The sequence below is a fragment of the Nannospalax galili genome, unplaced genomic scaffold, assembly GCF_000622305.1.
Source record: "Nannospalax galili isolate Female #2095 unplaced genomic scaffold, S.galili_v1.0 scaffold1448, whole genome shotgun sequence".
NCBI lineage: Eukaryota > Metazoa > Chordata > Mammalia > Rodentia > Spalacidae > Nannospalax > Nannospalax galili.
In genome coordinates, this window is record NW_008358646.1 from 950,210 (window position 1) to 969,451 (window position 19,242).

At 44.7% G+C, this 19,242-nt stretch overlaps 2 protein-coding genes across 2 annotated transcripts in view; both read right to left on the minus strand.

The window, feature by feature from the left end:
• Positions 1-2,009, minus strand: part of Drg2 (developmentally regulated GTP binding protein 2) — a 15,762-nt gene extending 13,753 nt beyond the window's left edge. Inside the window, exon 1 of the mRNA XM_008821969.3 lies at positions 931-2,009. Within this exon, the coding sequence (XP_008820191.2) occupies positions 931-1,258 (328 nt within the window). The 5' untranslated portion in view covers positions 1,259-2,009. The remainder of the gene's footprint in view (positions 1-930) is intronic.
• A 10,685-nt stretch (positions 2,010-12,694) lies between these two features.
• Gid4 (GID complex subunit 4 homolog) overlaps positions 12,695-19,242 on the minus strand; it is a 27,007-nt gene continuing 20,459 nt past the window's right edge. The window contains 1 exon segment of the mRNA XM_008821970.3: positions 12,695-15,914. Within this exon segment, the coding sequence (XP_008820192.2) occupies positions 15,851-15,914 (64 nt within the window). The 3' untranslated portion in view covers positions 12,695-15,850.

Genomic DNA, 19,242 nt, shown 5'->3' on the forward strand with positions numbered 1-19,242 from the left:
CTTTCTCTGTCTCTCTCTTTCTTTAGTGTTTTTGAGACAGGATCTCCCTCCCTGTAGTCCCAGCTGGCCTGGAACTTGCTATGGAGACCAAGCTGGCCTCCAACTCACAGAGATCTGCCTGCCTCTGCCTCCCAAGTGTTGGGATTAAAGGCAGGCACCACCACTCCCGGCCTATGCATCAGTTTCTTAATCTGAAAAATAGGAGTATTAGCAGTACTAACTCCTTTATCTTAGAAAAGCACCAAGGACATTGCTTAGTATATCTCACATCCTCTGGGCCACCACTCCTCTCTCCTAGCCTTTCTCCTCAGATCTCCAACCCTTTCAGCTTGAAGTCTAGAGTTGATGCTTCCTTAGTGTTATCTATTTGGAGCTGTTTACTGAAAATATATTAAATGCTCACCCACCCTGTATCAAGACTTTGCACATGTGAGTTACCACACAGCAAGGGGCTATCTCCATTTGCAGATGAGAACATGAGGAGTCTCCAAAAGATGACATGGCTTTCCAAGTTTTCATAGCAAGTATGTGGTAGAAGTGGGGTTCAAACCTAGGCCTTCCGGATTCCCTAGTCCCTCATACAGGTCGCTTGAACCTGGTGCCTGCCTGCCGGGTTAAACTAGTGAGAAGTCTTTTCTTGCTCTTCCCAGCATGAACTGCCCAGGCCCTGCCTCTCTCTGGGTCACATGCTTATTGTGTGAGCTGAGATTTTTCTTCTCAGTCACCGGGTCTAGCACCGATCAGACCTCTCGAAGGATCCTGAAACCACATCAGGACCTTGGACCCGTTCCCGCTCGCCTCAGCACTTTCCCAGCAATTCTTTGTGGCCTCCGAAAAGGCTCCTGCTGCATCATGGGAGCTGCTCCTCCATTTTACAGACAAGAAAACTGAGGAGAGCAGGAAGGGAGGCCCCGCCGATCCGACCCTCACCCTTGTTCTTCTGCGTCCGAGCGATCTCCTTCTCGATCTCCGAGATTTTCTCCAAGATCCCCATGGTTGCAGCTTCGCCAATGATCCGCGCGCCGACAGCTACAGCTGAGCACCGGGAACTCTGGTCCGACGCTGATGGCAGAAGTGCGGACTTCAGGAAGCGCAAAGAAAACAGCGTTCTCCAGGAGCACCCGGTGCGGCAGGATTCCCCGTCCGGGTAGGCCAAGCGGCGTGCAGATCGGTTCCTCCCGCCGACAGATACCCCTACAGTGCCCGCCTTGACTTTTCCCTGCCGGCTAAGACCCGACCTGCGGGAATCGACTGGCATGGGAAGGGGGAATCTCCAGGGGTGAATCCGGAACTGGGAGTCTCTCTACTCTGATATTGTAAAGGAAAGGCTCGGAGCAGAAAGCCTGGGGCCTCTCATTTCGTAAAGGTGTTAAAAGAGGGTTGGCAGCCTAGGCAGGAGGCCGGCGCAGGAGGGCTGCAGCGAATTCGAGGCCAGCCTGGGTCCCTTTGTACCACCTTAACCGAATGCCACAGCTTCTCACGACTACCATCTGGTACTGCCTAGGTGATGCATTGTAATGCAGATAGGTCTCCTACACGAGTGGGGCCCACAAAATACTGTGCCAGAGTTAAGTTGTTTTTTGAGACAGGGTTTCATTCTGTGCCCGTAGCTGGACTGGAAATTACGAAGCAGACCAGTCTGGCCTCAAATTTGTTTTCCTGTTTTTGCTCCCCCAGTGGTAGGGTGTTGTCACCTGCTTGTGCCTGTGTTTGGATGTGAGAAACATCGGACAGACATAGAAAGTGAGGCATTTTATAAGGCAAGTGGTCTCTGCTCTTCAATACTGTCAGTGACTCGGGGAGGAGGGAAAAGCAGGCTTGTAGATTCAAGTATATAGAAAGCAGGATTGTAGATTCAAGAATGTAATTACAGGGTAGTGAGATGGCTCAGTGGGTAAAGGTATTTGGTGTGCAAACCTGATGACCCGAGTTCAATCCCTGGAAAGTACTGACTCCTAATATGTAGAGAGTAGAGAGTATATAAACACAACAAATGTCCTGTGCACTGTGCGTGCCCCCCCATAATAATAAATAAAACATTTAAAATAATGTTATATATAACATGCAGGACCTTTCTTACTTTACTGTAATTTTTTTTTCTTTTTTCTTTTTTCTTTTTTCTTTTTTTTTTTTTTTGGTCTTTTTGAGACAGAGTCTCCCTGTAGCCCCAGCTGTCCTGGAACTCACCATGTAGACCAGGCTGGCCTCAAACTCACAAAGATCCACCTGCCTCTTCCTCCCAAGTGCTGGGATTAAAGGTGTGCGCCACCATGCCCAGCTTCTTTACTGTAAATTTTAAGTGTGCGTGTCTACAATCCAAGCACTCAGGAAGCAGAGGCAGAAGGAGCATGAGTTTTAGGCTGGCCTGGGCAATGTAGCAAGATAATGTCTCATAAATAAATAAATAAATAAATGATTGTAGAGCACTTGACATATAGTTTGCTTGTAGAGCACTTTTTTTTTTGTTTGCTTGTTTGTTTTTAGACAGGGTCTCCCTGTAGCCCCAGCTGGTCTGGAACTCACTATATATACCTCAGATTCAGCCCATATTTACTGAGCACTTACTATGTACCAGGCTCTGGCCTAGATAGGGGCTTTTAAATCTATCTGCATTTTCCAAATTGAGGTTGCAAACTACACAAAGTTTCCAAATCAAGGTGCATAGGTTATTGAATGATAGGGCTGAGATGGAAACTAAGGCTGTCAACTCCAAATCCAGTGACCCCCCAAAGAAATATAGTAGAGGTGTATGATGTTTCTGTAAGGTAATGGAGTATAGGTACAATAGATGTGTATGTTGCTGCAAAATATCAAAAGGTGATAGAGCACTTTGGAGCTAGAGCAATCCATGTAGAATGTGGGGGCCTGAGGAGCCCTGGCCCAAGCATGGGTCACCACATCCCCTTTCCCCCAACTTTCTTTTCTTTTCCTCTGATGTTCAAATTTTGCTTACAGTGAGGCTGGAGAGATGGCTCAGCGGTTAAGAACACTGACTGTTCTTGCAGAAGATCCAGGTTCAAATCCCAGCACCCACATGGCAGCTAACAACTGTCCGTAACTCCAGTTCCGGGGGATCCAACAGTCTCTTCTGTTTTCCGCGGGCATTGCATGACATGGGTGCACTTACCTACATGCAGGCAATATACACATAAAATAAAAATAAATAAAATATTTTTTAAATGGACAACGAATTTGAATAGACAGTTCTCCAAAGAAGAGATAAAAAAACGCAATAGCACATGGAAGTTGCTCACCATCCCCAGTCAGTAGGGGCAGGGAAATTGATGTCACCATGAGAGCCCACTTCTCACTCATTGCAGTGACTTCTGTGAAAAATACAAGCTGAGAAACAAATGGGCACTGGTGAAGGTGTAGAGAAGTTGGGACTGAGCATTGCTGGTGAGACTGTGACATGGCACAGCTGCTGTAAAGAACAGTGTGGGGTTCCTCCAAAAGAAAATGAATACAGGACTACCATATGATTCTAGGCATTTGCCTGAAGTATTGGAAGCAGGAACTTAAAAAGATATCTTACCCCCAGGTTCATAGTAGCATCATTTACAACAGCCAAAGGATCTAAACAACCCAGTGTCCATCAACTAGGTGGATGGACAAGGACTATAGTGTTTGCATGCCACGTGGTGTCATTCAGCCACCAAATAGAAGGAAACTCATGGCTCCTACAACACCGAAGACATTATTCTGAATGAAATAAGACATTTACAAAAGGTAAATATTAATAATACCATTTCTATGAGTTATCTAGATAAAACCAGGGGCAGAAAGTAGCATGGTACTTATCAGGGCACCAGCAGAAGTAGGTGGTTTTAAAATTTAATTTAATTTAATTTAATAAATATTGAATATTTTATTTATTTTATTTTATGTGTATGAGTATATTGCCTGCATATAGGTAGGTGCACCTGTGTCATGCAATGGCTGTGGAGGTCAGAAGAGGGCATTGGATCCCCTGGAACTGGAGATACAGACAGTCGTTAGCTGCCATGTGGGTGCTGGTAATCGAACCCCAGGTCTTCTGCAAGAGCAGTCAGTGCTCTTAACTGCTGAGTCATTTCTCCAGCCCCAGAAGTAGGAGTTTTATGAGTATAAAATTTGTGTTCAAGATGATAATAAAGGGTTTTTTTTTTTTTTTTGGTCTTTTTGAGACAGGGTCTCCTTATAGACTCAGTTGGCCTGGAACTCACTATGTAGACCAGGCTGGCCTTGAACTCACACAGATCTGCCTACTTCTGCCTCCTGACTTCTGGGGTTAAAGGCATGCACCACCATGCCTGGTTATAATAAAGTTTTAAAACAAGATGGTGTGTGATATAAGCACTACATTGTGAATATAACAATGTCATTGAATTATATACCTAAAATGGTTAAAATCTTATATGTATTTGCGATAGAACCTCAGATATGTATCCCAGGCTGTCCTCAAGTTCAATATGTAGCAGAGGAAGACCCTGAACTTCTGATCCTCCTGCCTCCACCTCCCAAGTACCATCACACCTGGTTATACAGTGCTGCAGATGGAATCCATGACTTTGAGCATTCAAGGCAAATATTTTACCAATGGAGCCACATCTCCAGTCCCATATAATATATATTTTACTAAACAAAGGCCTCTTTATGTGTTATTTTCAGAAAACAACCACCAACCCGAATGAAAGACCAAGAGTCCATGTCTAGGCCACCTTCGGCCCCAGGGACATCCCTTCATTTACTCTCCCTAAGTGGCAAAACACCACAAGACAACTATCTTCATAGGTTTGGCTTTCTCTCCTCCCTTTTCTCCAAAATGTACTAACTGCTCTTTGCTCCTACCCTTGTGTGGAAGCTGCTCGCAACAGGATCAGCAAAAGAAGAGCCAGGGTCTTCATTCTCCTGAAAGTTCTGCAACACCTTGACCACCTCATCATTTGCTTCTGGTGTCAATTTTCCCTCTTGTCTATGAGTTTTTAATGTCTGGGAGCCTTAGAGCTTAATTTCTAGTCACCCTCTGAATCCTTGGTGATCTCTTCCTGCTTCACAGGTTTGAATATGGGTGCTGATAGATAGATACCAGTTTTCTCCTGTCCAGATGTTTCTAGAGATTTTCTCCTTACTGCACACATCTGCCATCACTTGCAAGTCGAATGCTTCCCACTTCTATAAAACTCCTATGTTTGTTTTCTTGCTTGTGTTTTTTGTTTGTTTATTTGAGACAGGGTCTCACTATGTAGCCCTAAACCAGTCTGGTCTCGAACTCATAGAAATCTACCTGCCTTTGCCTTCTGAGTGCTGGGATTTTGGGAGACTAAAACTGTTCTTTACTGCAGGCCTGTTCCAGCCATGATTGTGTGTGTGTGTGTGTGTGTGTGTGTGTGTGTGTGTGTGTGTGTACATAAACATGTGTATGCATGCACATAGAGGCCAGAGAACAACTTCAGGTGTGTTGGTCCTCAGGCACCAGCCACCTTGTTTGTGATAGGTTTTTCTCTTAATGGTCTAAAGCTTGTCGAGTAGATTAGGCTGGCTGGCCAGTGAGTTCCAGGGATCTGCTTGTCTCTGCCTCCCCAGCACTGGGATTACAAACATGTGCCAACATGATACCTAGCTTCTTTTCTTTTTTTAACATGGGCTCTGGGAATTGAATTCAGATCCTCATGCTTTCAAGGCAAGCACTTTACCAATTGAGCAATCTCCCTAGCTACCAGCTATGACTTTTGCTCCTCAGAGACTATTTCCTGTTCCTACCTGACACCCAGCTGGTTCCATTTCTCAGTCTCTTTGTGGTTGATCGGGCCTTATGAATAACTAGAAGTGATGCTACCATTCCAGATTGAGTTACAGAAGCTGGCCCACTTGATGCCATATGCGTTCAGGGTAAATGTGGAAGGCGCAGGCTGAAGATGGCTAAGAACATCTGCCAGTCCTTGGCTGGGTGATGGAATGGGGTCCTGGCCCACCTTGTGTTGAATGGACTTGATGTGAATGGGGAATAAACTTAGGTTAGGTAGAGCCACTGGGAGTTAAGCATTCATCTTCCTCATAGAGAATAAGAACCTTCCCTATGGCATTGGTCTGTCTCTGCTGCCACTGTCACCTCCACAAGCTAAAATCTCATGGGATTTATACAATAGCAACTACCTTCTCCTGTTTCCAGGCTAAGAACTTTGGGTTCACCCTTGATTGATTCTGTGTTGCTGTGCTGCATATTTGGTGTGCCAGCAAACCCTTTGGGTGTTGTCTTCAGAGCACACAGACATGCAAAGTGCTGCTTACTGGCTCACTGTTGCCATCACATCTCTCTGGGGCCACAGATGCCTCCTCGTGGGCCTCCTTGCCTGCCTTCTGGCCTTGATATAGTCTGTCCACCACTTAGCAGTCAGTAGCATTCTTTAATCTTAGATCGAATCTTATGCTCAAACCCTCCTCCATGAAAATGATCTACTTTATGCTATTGTCACCTCTGCCCTTACCTCCCACTCCCACTGTCTCCTGGCTGTTATCCTAACACAGCAGGCTTACTCCTTCCTTGTGATCTCTGCATGCACTGATTTCCTGTCTGGAATGTTCAGTCTCTTTGCTCCAGGTCTTTGCTCAAAGATCATTCAAACATCTACTTAACGAGGCTCTGACTGAACATTTCTTTTTTAAATTTTTGGCCTTTTTGAGATAGGGTCTCCCTGTAGCCCTGGCTAGCCTGGAACTTACTATATAGACCAGGCTGGCCTTGAACTCACAGAGATCCACCTGCTGCTGCCTGCCGAGTGCCAAAATTAAAGGTATCTGCCACCACGCCCGGCCTTGACTGACCATTTCTTTAAAAATCGCATCCACACCCTGCTCTAGTTTGGGTACCCAATATTCTTTGTTTGCCCTGTAGTCTTGCTTTGAATGCTTTTCCTTAACATTACACTTTAGGTGATATACCATCTTTATAATGGCTAATCGTTCTGTATGTGTTGCATAAGACCAGAAGCATTCTTGGAGCCTCCATCTGCTGGGTCACTGATGTAGCCCAAACACAGTATAGTAGTTGGCATATGTTCAGTGCTCAGAAGAGCCTGCCAAAGGCAAGAGAGCTCCAAAGTGGACCCGAGGTGGAAAGAGTTCTGTCCCTTCTCCTCCTGGCACTTTTAGTTCTAGATGAGGTGGATGTTTTCACTGATGCAGTCACACACACAAGGGCCCCAGGCTGTCATTGCCCAGTGCTATTTTTGTGTGCCAGTGATAAAAGGGAAGTCCTTCTTTTGTATTTGTGTGTGTGCATGCACGTGGGTGTGGAGGCCAGAGGTTGGCATCAGGTGCCTTTCTTAATCAGTCTCCGCCTTATTTTTTAAAATGTAATTACATTTTATTTATTTATGTTGTGTATGTGGGGGGCATGTGTGTGGAGGTTAGAGCACAACTTTCGGGGGTAGGCTCTCTTCCATCTTGTAGATTCTGGGTATTAAATTTAGGTCTTCAGGCTTGGTGGCAAGCACCTTTACCCACTGGTCACCTAATGTTTTTGAGAAAGTCTCTCACTGAAGTTGGAGCTTGCTAAGACTCGCCAGTCAGCAAGTCCCAGGGACCCTTATGTCTCCACCCCCCAGCTTTGGGATTCTAGGTGCATGCTGGTCTTAGTGGGTACTGGGGCTCTGAAATCTGGTCATTGTAAGAGACATTAGATATTACTCTTTTCTTTCAAATTCTGTAAAACTTGGAATCTGGTTTATGGCAAGGAATTCTAATCTTTTAATCTCACCACACAGCCTGTAAGAATTTTGTTTAAGGAAAGGTCCTGATGCATTCCTGAGCCTGATGACCTAGAGTAGTGGAGCTCTTCTCCATTCATGTGGATTCTTTTAAACTAGCCAACCTGGAAACAACTGTGAGGTTGGACCCCAGCCAATGGGCCAAAAGTCCAGTTTTCTTGCGTAAGGGATAAAAGACCCCAAACTTCCAGGTCCTGTGTGTACTTCCTGGATCTGAGTGATCATGCAAGTAAAATCTGCCTTGCCAAGTTACTTTCACTTTGCATGCTCTTTGTGCGGTATTGATGGGGTCCTTGGACTTTGGATTTTATTTCTAACATCATCATGCATAAGCAGTAAGCACTTCACTGAGCCTCTCTAGTCCCCTGCATTCCCAGTGCTATTCTGAGGCTCCCACCCACAAGACCGCACTTAATCCTCCAACATCCCAAACCCCAGAACCTTTCTCTTCTTCAGTGAGACATGATCACTCAAAGTTTATTTCACCTTAGTCATAGTGTGTTTGGAACATCAGTAGGCTATACTTGGATGTGTTTAGGTACTCCTGGACATAAGAATTTTATCTTAAGAAACAAGGTTGCTGACCAGGCTGTTTGTGAACTTGTGGGCTTGTGATCCTGTCTTAGTGTCTGAAACAGCTAGGACTATAGGTGCAGACTGCTGTGGACATAACTAGGTGACCAGTGTCTCTGCTTCATCGTGCCAGAGATGCAGGGGTTATGATGGAGAATGATGAATGATGCATTGAGAAACAAAGCAAACCAAGAAATCAGAAAGGAAAATGGCAAAAAGTAAACTTGAATTCAGCATATGTTTCCTGCAAATGAAAAGCCTTGCATGTTTTCCTGCTATGTACAAATAAGGGAGCTTCAATCTGAGATGTTTTGGAAGAAAAATTTTTTTTTCTTTCTTTCTTTCTTTCTTCCTCCCTCCCTCCCTTCTTCTTTCTCTCTTTCTTTCTTTCTTTCTTTCTTTCTTTCTTTCTTTCTTTTTCGCCACGTGGAGCATGAACAATCCCTGAATAAGACCCATGTGTTACTGTTATGGAGAAGTTAAATGAGATGCAGAAATAAGCAGAAGCAAATCCTTAGTTTCTGCAGACAGGGGTGAGTCCGCCTGCCTTGCATAGTTCTGCCTCATCTTATCTCTTATTGTACAAGAGCTGGCCTAGAACTCACTGTATAGACCAGGCTGGTCTCAAACTCCCAGAGATCTGCCTGCCTCTGCCTCCCGAGTGCTGGGATTAAAGGCGTGTACCACCATGCCCGGCCACATTTTTCTTTTTAAAGGCATATTTCTTTTTTAATATTTTATTATTTTTATTTTATGTGCATGAGTGTATTGCCTGCATGTGCACCCATGTCCTGCACTGCTGGTGGAGGTCAGAAGAAGGCATCAGATCCCCTGGAACTGGAGTTATGGACAATTTTTAGTAGCCATGTGGGTGCTGGGAATCAAACCCAGGTCCTCTGCAAGAGCAATCAGTGTTCTTAACCACTGAGCCATCTCTCCAGCCCCTCCAGCTGCCTTTAAACAACTTTTTTTTTTCCTGAAGCTTTGGAAATGGAACATAGGCTGGAGGCTGCAGGCACTGCTGTGGGTCTCACTCATTGGCCACACCCACACTTTCTTTCCCAGGTGTGCTTTGGTTAGGGGAGCCCAAGGGATAGTTTTTATAATTTTCCTTTTGACCTGTCTTGCAGTTGGTTTCACACTTAGCAGACTCCACACATATTCTCTTGTTTCTATTGTTCATACAGAAGACTTGAACCAGTGCAGATAAAAGGTTAAAATTTGGGCATTTAAGAATTGAGATACTGCCGGGCATGGCACAAGCCTTTAATCCCAGCACTCGGGAGTTAGAGGCAGGTGGATCTCTGTGAGACTGAGGTCAGCCTGGTCCACATAGTGAGTTCCAGGCCAGCTGGGGTTACAGGGAGACACTGTCTCAAAAGACCAAGAATTGAGATACAGGCTAGAGAGATGTCTCAGTGGTTATAAGCACTTACTGCTGTTCCAGAGGACCTGAGTTTGGTTTCTAACACCCGTATGAGGCAGCTCATAACTGTAACTCCAACTCCAAGGGATCTGTTGCCCTTTGCTGGCTTCTACCTCCTTGAGGAGGAGCATGTCTGTAATTCCAGCACTTGAGACTGAGGCAGGAAGATTGCAGGTTTGAGGCCAGCATGGTTATACCATAGTGAAACCCTGTCTCAAAAGAAAAACATTGAGATACTCAGTTTTCCTGGCACAGTAGTGCATACACCTATAGTCTCAGATACTCAGCAGGTTGAAGTGGGACGATCACAAGCCCAGCAGTTTTAAGACCAGCCTGGGCAACATGGTAGAGAACTTGGTGGAAAAAAAAAACAAAAAAACAAAAAAAAAACATGCTACCAAAGAGGATTTTGCTAACTGTCCCCCACAATTAGACACTAAGGGAAAGAGAGCTGCCGCATTTTCATCACCTCCATGTCTATCATGATACACTGCATGCAGTAACTTTTTTTTCAGTTTAGATATCATCAGTTTATTATCGTGGGGGGGGGTTGGAGAATTGGTTAAGAACACTGTTCTTGCAGAAGACCCGGGTTCAATTCCCAGTACCCACATGGCAGCTAACAACTGTCCATAACTCTAGTTCCAAGGGATCCAACAGCCTCTTCTGTCCTCCTTGGGGATTGCACGACACAGGTGCACTTACCTACATGCAGGCACTACACTCATACACATAAAATAATAAACAAAATATTAAAAAAGGAGACATGAAATTATTTATATGATGAAATATTTAGAACTTCAATGGAAAAGGGAGCTTTGTGTGATGCCACTTCAACAGTGATTTGAATCTACATACTTCCCAAGAATGTCACCATCTCTAAATAAGAATTAACCCTTGTCTAGAACTACTTTGGTACCTCTGTATTCTGGGAAAACTTTGTCTCCAATTTTCACACTAACTGGTTGCATCTCTCCACCCTTTCTTTTAGAGCCTGATCCCATAGCTACTACTGTTGCTTGCAATACTTTTCCTTGAGATTTTTCTGGAAGCATAATGCCACCTTTGGTTACAGTTTCAGCTGCACTTCAACAAATACTGTCAAACAACAGAAAGAACTTTAAGTGCTTGCCCTGCAATGACTTTTGCCACTCCAGCTTGGAGTGTGCTCCCATACTGCTGCTGCAAGGAGAGACCTGAAATCTAGCTGCAGGACACGTAAAAAGAGCAAGCTTCTTTTATATCATCATTTTTAGATGGGGATCTTGCTTTGTGGCCTAGGCTGATCATTGATATAAATTTCCTTAGCATTCCAGTTTAAAATTTAAATCTCCTCACCATTTTAAACACTTCCTCGGAAACTCAAATGTTTCTGGCCATGTCCCTTTTCACTGCCTAGAGTGAGGTCATACTGAGTGTTCTGTGAGTTAGGAACCTAAGACGCATGGCATAGAAATCAAGGTCCAGAGCCTGCCATCAACGCCCAGCTTCAGGACACTGGTACACACCTTCCAGGAGACTTAAGTGCCTGTGCTTTGGGGCTGTGGCATTCCCTCAGTGATGTGAGCAGCCTGCAGGCTATGCTTGATGCCATTGCTTGTCCCAGCACCATACCAATCTGCATGCTGTCTCAGTGCTGATGTGCCAAGGAAACACTTCCATATTTTAAATTGTTTTTATGTTTATGTGTATTGCCTGCATGTATGTATGCAAGTGCATCTGTGCTATGCAATGCTTACAGAGCTCAGAAGAATCCCCTGAAATTGGAGTTATGGATGGTTGTTAGCCACCACGTGGTTTCTGGGAACCAAACCTCGGTCCCTTGGAAGTGCTCTTAACCACTGAGCCATCTTGCCAGTTCCCCTTCCACATTTCTAAGGAAGCACAGAACTAACAAAATAGAGTGAAGACAACAGAAAGAGTAGCTGGCTGAAAACTGCCATGCTATGCCCTACTCTAAGCTACTCCACATTGTATGACAGTGGTTTTTCAGGCTGCGCCTTGTGCTAGGACACTCTCTTTTACAAGTCGCTTTTGACTGTTTTGAGGGAGGATGTTTGGTAACCCAAGTGGACCCAGAAACCACCATCTATCAGGCACCCCCATCCAACACACTGTAAATGACTTACTCTTGGGAGCAGGTAGGGAGCCACCCTCTACGTTTATTGGGGAGAAATGTGAGGGCATATGGGTATATTGGAATCAGGGAAACCAGGCCCAGGAACTCATCAGGCAGACCAAAGAAAGAGTGTAACTCCCTTGTCTGGACCCCATAAAGTGATGGACACCCTAACACTGAGATGGCAGAGCCCCACACCAACCTGTCTGATAATAGGTGTGTGCAAGGGCCAAGGACTCCCCAATTTGGTCCCATAACCCCACTGTTGATACAGCCTTCTCAATTGCCTGCCTAGTCCTGGACCTGAGGTATTTTCTGCTACGGACCCTTCATCTTGCAGCTTCGCTCTCCAGCCTGACTCCAGCAGCCCCACCAGTGGCTCCCTCTCAGCACTGGTCTGTTACCAACATTGACTCTTCCTCAGCCCACTTCTGAAACCCCTTGAGAAAACTCAAGCAGCTTTAACTTGTATTCACTTTGTAATCCATATATACATATATAGATATATTTACTGTGTGCTATGAGTTAATGTTTATAATTAAGAGTGGAATGAAGAACTCCTTTTGCTTTGGCAGGATTACCAAGATAGGTGGACTTTATGACAAACTGCTGTCATTGAAACTGCTAAAATTTGTGAATTTGTTGTTATTCAATAAATTCTGAAACTCTGGAAAGATGTAAATATGTTCATCTGTTTCTGGTATAGTGTGCTCCTGATAGTGGCCCGCAGAGGTTTCTGGCCTGCCTGGCCCAGCTCTGTAGCTACAGGGTCACAAGTGAACTGGTTTCTACTAAAGGGACTGCTTGGACTTAGAAACTGGACACATGTTGCTTAAATACCTTTATTATTTTTTAAAAATTATTTGGACATTGATAGCTCTGCAAAATACTTCTCCCATTGCAAATCTTCAAACCCTTCCACAGGTCTTCCATAAAGAAACAAAATATTCATACTTTACACCCATTCAAATCTAATTTTTAAAAAACATTTAAGATTCAAAATCAAGTATTTTTCTTTCCCAGAACGCGTTAGTAATTTTAAACCACAATGTAACATACTTAATGGCATTTCTTTTTAAAAATTAGCTTATCAGTGACTATGAGGAAAAAAAAATCCATTCAAGGCCTTAAAGAGGATATAAATTCCCTGCTTCTGAAAGCAAAAGATATTGAGAAACCCCTTTGTTCCCCCTGGGGTCTGTGATTTCAACACTGCTAACAGAACCAGCACACAGACTGACTTCCTACTTAGTATTAGGCATTGTCTGCTTACTTTTGGACTGCAGCTGAAATGCTAGACAATCTTAAAAGGGATGGGTGGGTAGAGGGGTAAATCAGGTATGAGGGGGCCGAGGCTGGCCACAGCAGTGGAGCTGTAAAGTGGAGCTTCTGAGTGAAGGGTAAGATAGCCAGACCCCCAGTCACTGTCTTGGGCCGGCTTGTTGGAGCTGAGCACAGTGGGAAATCTGCAGTCTGCATTTATTTCTGAATGGTAGATGCAAGTGCCAGCCAAAGATATTGCACTCAGTACCAGAGGCATGTAAACTACCAAGACATTTCAGGAAAGAGCTACAGATGGAGATGAGTCCCCAGAGGTCCTTCAGGGACAGCAAAAGTGTCAGTTGGGTAGGAATTACAAGATGGTACATGCTTGCTCCTGTCCCATGCTCGGGGGGCAGACTTCTAATCAATCAAGCCTTCAGGTAGGCCTCATTTTTCTTAGTACAACTGGAACACTTTTCTATCTAAGAAAAGGAAGAGTCCTTGTGACAGAACCTGGCCTATGCAGTTTACAAGAGACTGCCCACTGATGCACCACTTATGTATACAGCCCAGCTCCAGGATGGCCATGTCCACTGCTGAGTGGTGCTTGCCCCACATACACAAGGACTGACTCACATGGTGAAGAGGACAGCAGAGTGGGTGTGCAGGAAGAGCCAGCACAGCCCCTCAAACTTCACTTTTCCATGCTGTCCCTCAGCCTAACTGAAGTGGCGGTGTCTTTTGAGTGTGAGCCAGGTGACTCTGATCAGAGCCAGCCATTTGATGTTTGGTTGAATTTTGGTTCTCTGTTTTTTTGAGATGAAGTGTAGGTTGCCCATGCTGGCCTGGAACTCCTAGGCTCAGGAGACCTTCCTGCCTCAAACTTCTGAGTAGAAGGCTACAGATACATTCCATACTCAGCTTGCCTTTCAAGGGTGAGGGAACACTTGACTATCCCCAGGAATGAATGTGAATTATTTTTCCACCTAAGTCTGGGGGATTTTTTTTTTTTTTTTAGGGTTTCTGGGCCCTGACCCTACTGACTGGTGAGCTGTACTCCCTGGCTCACAGTCTTGGGACTTCAAATAGCAAGTGCCTGCTGGTTACTTCCCCTACTCCTGCTCCTTTAAGGCTTCCCCTAACATTCAGTATATTTGCAACATTCTGTTACATCAGTAACATAGTACAGTACAGTACAGTACAGTACAGTACAGTACAGTACAGTACAGTACAGTACAGTACAAGGAAAGTCACTGCCATGGACATGCAAGCTGCAACCCCTTGGTGTTTCTTTGTTCCAGTGCTGGGAATGGAACCCAGGGCCTCACATGTGACAGGTAAGTGCTCTATCAGCTGCACCCCCAGCCCTGATGCTGTTTTATTATTTTTTTTAAAGCTTTTTCCTCTTGTATTCAGAATAGTCTTGTAAACTACTAGAATTCCCCCAAACCCTAATATTTGTAGACTACAACTGATGCCAACCTATCAAGCTTTTCAAACATTTAGAAAAACCAAACCAAACCAAACACCTCCCACCTCCCCACTTTGGCACACAAGCCTCGAATTATTTGAGCCCATTCATCTTTCCTGCCCCCCCCCATCCCAACATTTCAATAAGTGTTTCTGGGGAATGAAGACCCCTTCTGCCTTTGGAAAAAGTTGTCATGATACACTGATGTTTTGAGTAGCGAAAGGAAGGGGCACAAATGCTCAACTGGCCCCAGAACAGTTCTTGTGTTTAGTACTATAATTTATGCAATGCTGCAAAACTTTTGTACCAGGATGACTTATTTTAAAACTGCTGGTTGATTAAATATACATTTAGACATAGATATAAAAATCACTAAGTCAACATTTGCTGTTTTCAATATGAAAACGATAAAATGTAATCCAGAATAATTGTGCATTTGCCACAGGGTCCTTGTTAAAGGGACCATAAAAATAATAATTTTGTAATAAAAAACTCTTATATTTTAGTATTGCCCTCAAGTTCAGAAGTTTGGAGCAAATTGTACTGAGAAAGCAGTTTGGGATCTGTTCCTACCAGGGATCTGGAAGCCTTAAATTTAGTGATCCCCAACAGTAGGCCCAGGGAACCTGACAGCCATGTGCTAGCTTTGCATTGTTAAAAGTACAGGGCTCAGCAGTACTGCTGGCCCCATAAAGCATCCAAACTGGAACCACATCAATGAGGCCCACTAAGATCCCCACCTCATTTCATTGGTAGTAGATGCCAGGGCCAGCCAACTCCTCACATAGAGTTCTGGGGCACAAAGATGCTAGGCTCTACCTTTCCTTGGGCTACCAGACAAGCAACTGGGGAAGAGACAGGGCCTGGGTGGGGACCACTGAGCACCAAGGCTGAGATGACCCAGGAGCTGACCTTCCACTCGGCTGGAGGCAGGTGGAGGAAAGCTGGTATTTCAGTGATGCAGAAATTAGCTGTGCAGGAAGGAAAGTGCATTTAAGTTTGCTCAGAATTACATGGTGACCACAATGCCACAGAGAGGGAGGAGGGTGGGATGTGGACAGCTCCCTCTGCCTGCCTGCAGGTCGGCCATGGTCCTTGGATCCTGTAGGTTAGCATTCATGCTTTCTGATGAAGTCTGCTCGTGAAGAAACAGGAACACACCTCTCCTGGTTCTGGCAGGTACACAATTTCCTTGGCAAAGCTCTTTGTTGCCAAGTTCAGTTTTATTTGGCTGCTGCTCTGAACTGCTGTCACCGGAACTCATAGATGGGTGCACTGTGTTCAGGAACATGGGTCAGGTTGAGGGACTGATACCTGCAATGGGGGAGAGACAGGACAGAATTTCCATGGGTATTCTGAGCAGAGGATGCGGAAGAAGCCTAACCACAGTGCCCAGCCTATCATACTCAGACAGGTGCTAGGCCATTTCCATTTTGTTGTACCCACCCATCCACATCCACATTCCCCCAAACACCTCCCCCCGCCCCCAAACATGGTTTCCCTGTAGCCCTGGCTGGCCTGAAAGTTGCTATGCAGACCAGACTGACCTCAAACTCAGAGATATACCTACCCCCTTAATGCTGGGATTAAAGGTGTGAGCCATCATACTGGGCCCATTTTATCATGTTTTTAAAATGTGGTCTCACTGTGCTACCCAGGCTGTTCTTAAACTCCTGGAATCAAATATCCTCCTGCCTCATCATCCCAAGTAGCTGAGAGTACAGGTGTATGCCACTGTGTCTGGCTTTGCTAACTCATTTTATACATATCAAGTTGAACCTAGTTAGTTTATTCCCTCCATCCCTCTTTTGCTACTCCTTCTGTACCATGCATGTTTTTAAGCATTCTGTTCTAATCATGAAACAACTATAATACATCTCAAAAAATAGGGCCTTTGTGATGGCTAATCCTGGGTGTCAACTTGACTGGATCTGGGATTAACTGAAATGAAAGAGATCTTCTTGATTGGATCATTTGAAGCTGGAAGATATACCCTAAATGTGGGTGTTACCTTCTGATGGAAGCCGGTGTAAAAGGCCAAGGCAGAGGAGAACACCAGGCTTCTTGCTGCTTGCCTTCTTTCTCGCTAGTGAGTTCGTCTTGCTGATCTTTTGGAATTTGTCAGACCTTCAGCGCCAGATTGGGACTACTGAGACATCCAGCCTTGTGGACTGAGTGACTATGGATTCTCAGCCTCTCCAGTGTGGTGCAGCCATTTTTGGACTACTCGGACTCTATCCTGTGAGCTAAGCTGACAAATCTCTATACATATATATTCATTTTACCAGTTCTGTTTCTTTGGAGAACCCTGACTAATACAGCCTTGATACTGAAAAATTACACATACACTATCTCTACATGAGTCCGTGTGCATAGCTGAAGGCTACATAACAAGAAACAGTGCCAGACAGGAGAAACCTTCCCTTGAGTTGCTGGCCATGGTAGTCCAAGAGACTCCCAAAATTACATAGGCTATTGTCACAGCCCTTGATTGCCTCCTAGAACTTAAAGGTAAGACCCTATTGCTGAAAAAAGGCATACTTCAGACACGGGATTTGGAGCAATGGAGCTGGAACTGACCTGGAAGCCACCTCCCCTGAAGGAGAGCTCTCATAGCATTGGAGAGCACTATGCAAGCTGCTAAGGGAGAACATCCATCGTATCAATTGCTGGTCCAACCTCAGCTTCAAATGACACTGGTGCAGTACTGGCACTTTTAATCTTGGGGGGTAATCAAAAGCTACCTAATTGGATTTAAAGCCCACTCAGTGGGAGGAAACCCAGGTGTGGTACTGTAAACCCAGCCAAATACACATAGCTGGAGAGGTTAGAGATCTTAGAGAAAACCCTAAGGCTGTCACATCCCTAGACTAATGTAATTTCTTACTATGTGCAAAATATGGAACCTTAAATTTACAGAGTGTGGGTCTTTGGACAGGTCTCCTATATTAAATCCACCCACCCAGAATTCAGGGACCAGTGCAGAAGAGGGGGCAGAACAATTGTAAAAACCAGGGAGAAGGTTGCATGACCATACAGAAATAGAATCCTACAGGGTCCTGGGACTCTTATATGAACCTACAGCAATGGTGTCAGCATGCACAAGGCCCATGCAAACTCAAGGAGACAAAAACCCAGCACAGAACTGTAGATGAACAGCAGACCCTAATCTTAGTCAAAGAATTATTGGCAGCTGATTACTTTTGGGTGATGAAGAGCTGATCTTCTTAAAGGGAGGGACTCTAGATAGGCTGACTAGACCTCAGTGGATGAACTTGCAGTGAGGGACAACTGGGGACACTCATTTGCCATGACAGGCCTTAATACAAGTGACAGAATGAATTCCATTGGGGCGGGGGCTGAGGGAGGGGCTCAATGGGGAAGGGGGTATAAAGATGATTAAGATGCTCTGTATGGAGGGGACTGGAGAGATGACTCAGCAGTTAAGAACACTGACTGTTCTTGCAAAGACCCGGGTTTGAATCCCAGCACCCACATGGCAGCTAACAACTGCCGTAACTCCAGTTCCAGGGGATCACAGCCTCTTCTGTCTTCCGTGGGCATTGCATGACACAGGTGCACTTACCTACATGCAGGCAATACACGCATACACATAAAATAAAAATAAATTTAGAAAAAGATGTTCTGTATGAAATACACAAAAATTCAGCTAAAAAATCAGGGCCCTGGGCCAGGCCTGGAGGTGCAGGCCTGTAATCCCAGCTATATGGGAGTCTGAAGTAGGAGAACCACAAGTTCAAGTCTAGCCATGGCTAACTCTCAAAATTAAAAACATACAAACAAATGTAGCTTAGGTTCTATGTTCAATCTCTCTCATCAAACATAAACACATACATGCATGCACTCCCCACATAGCCCACTACACAAAATACAAATATAGTATTAAAAAATGTAAAAAAAAAGCTGGGCAGAGTGGCACACACCTTTAGTGCCAGTACTTGGAAGGCAGAGGCAGGCAGATCTCTGTGAGTTCAAGGTCAGCCTGGTCTGACCAGTGAGTTCCAGGCCAGCTGGGGGCTAAAGGGAGACTCTGTCTTAAACAGACCAATAAATAAATAAACCAACAAATAAATAAATGGTTAAGCATGGTGGCATATGCCTTTAATCTCAGCACTCAGGAGGCAGAGTGAGGCCTGGTGTACATAGTGAGTTCCAAGCCAGCTGGGGCTGCAGGAAGACCCTGTCTCAAACAAATGAACAAACAAAGAATGTAAAAATATAAAATAGAATGACTATGCACCAGTCATCAGGAATATGCAGAAGTCTAGATTGCAGTGAGGCACTGCTTCATGTTCTCCTGGGCAACTATAGACATAATAGCACATATTGGGGACAACATGAAAAACTGAAACTCAAATGTTGTTGGTAAGAATATAAAATGGCATTGCCTCCGTGGAAAAGTTTGGCGGTTCCTTAGAAAGGTAAATATAGAATTACTTGTAGGTATGCCCAAAGCAGCGACTCAGAACCTCATGTATCTATGAGGTTCACAGCAGCACCACTTACTATAGCCAGAAGATGCAAGCATTCCTTCACTAATTGAGGAATGGACAAATAAATGTTGTATAGTCATACAATGGAGAACTTGGTAGGATTGAAGTTTTAGCCATATATATATATA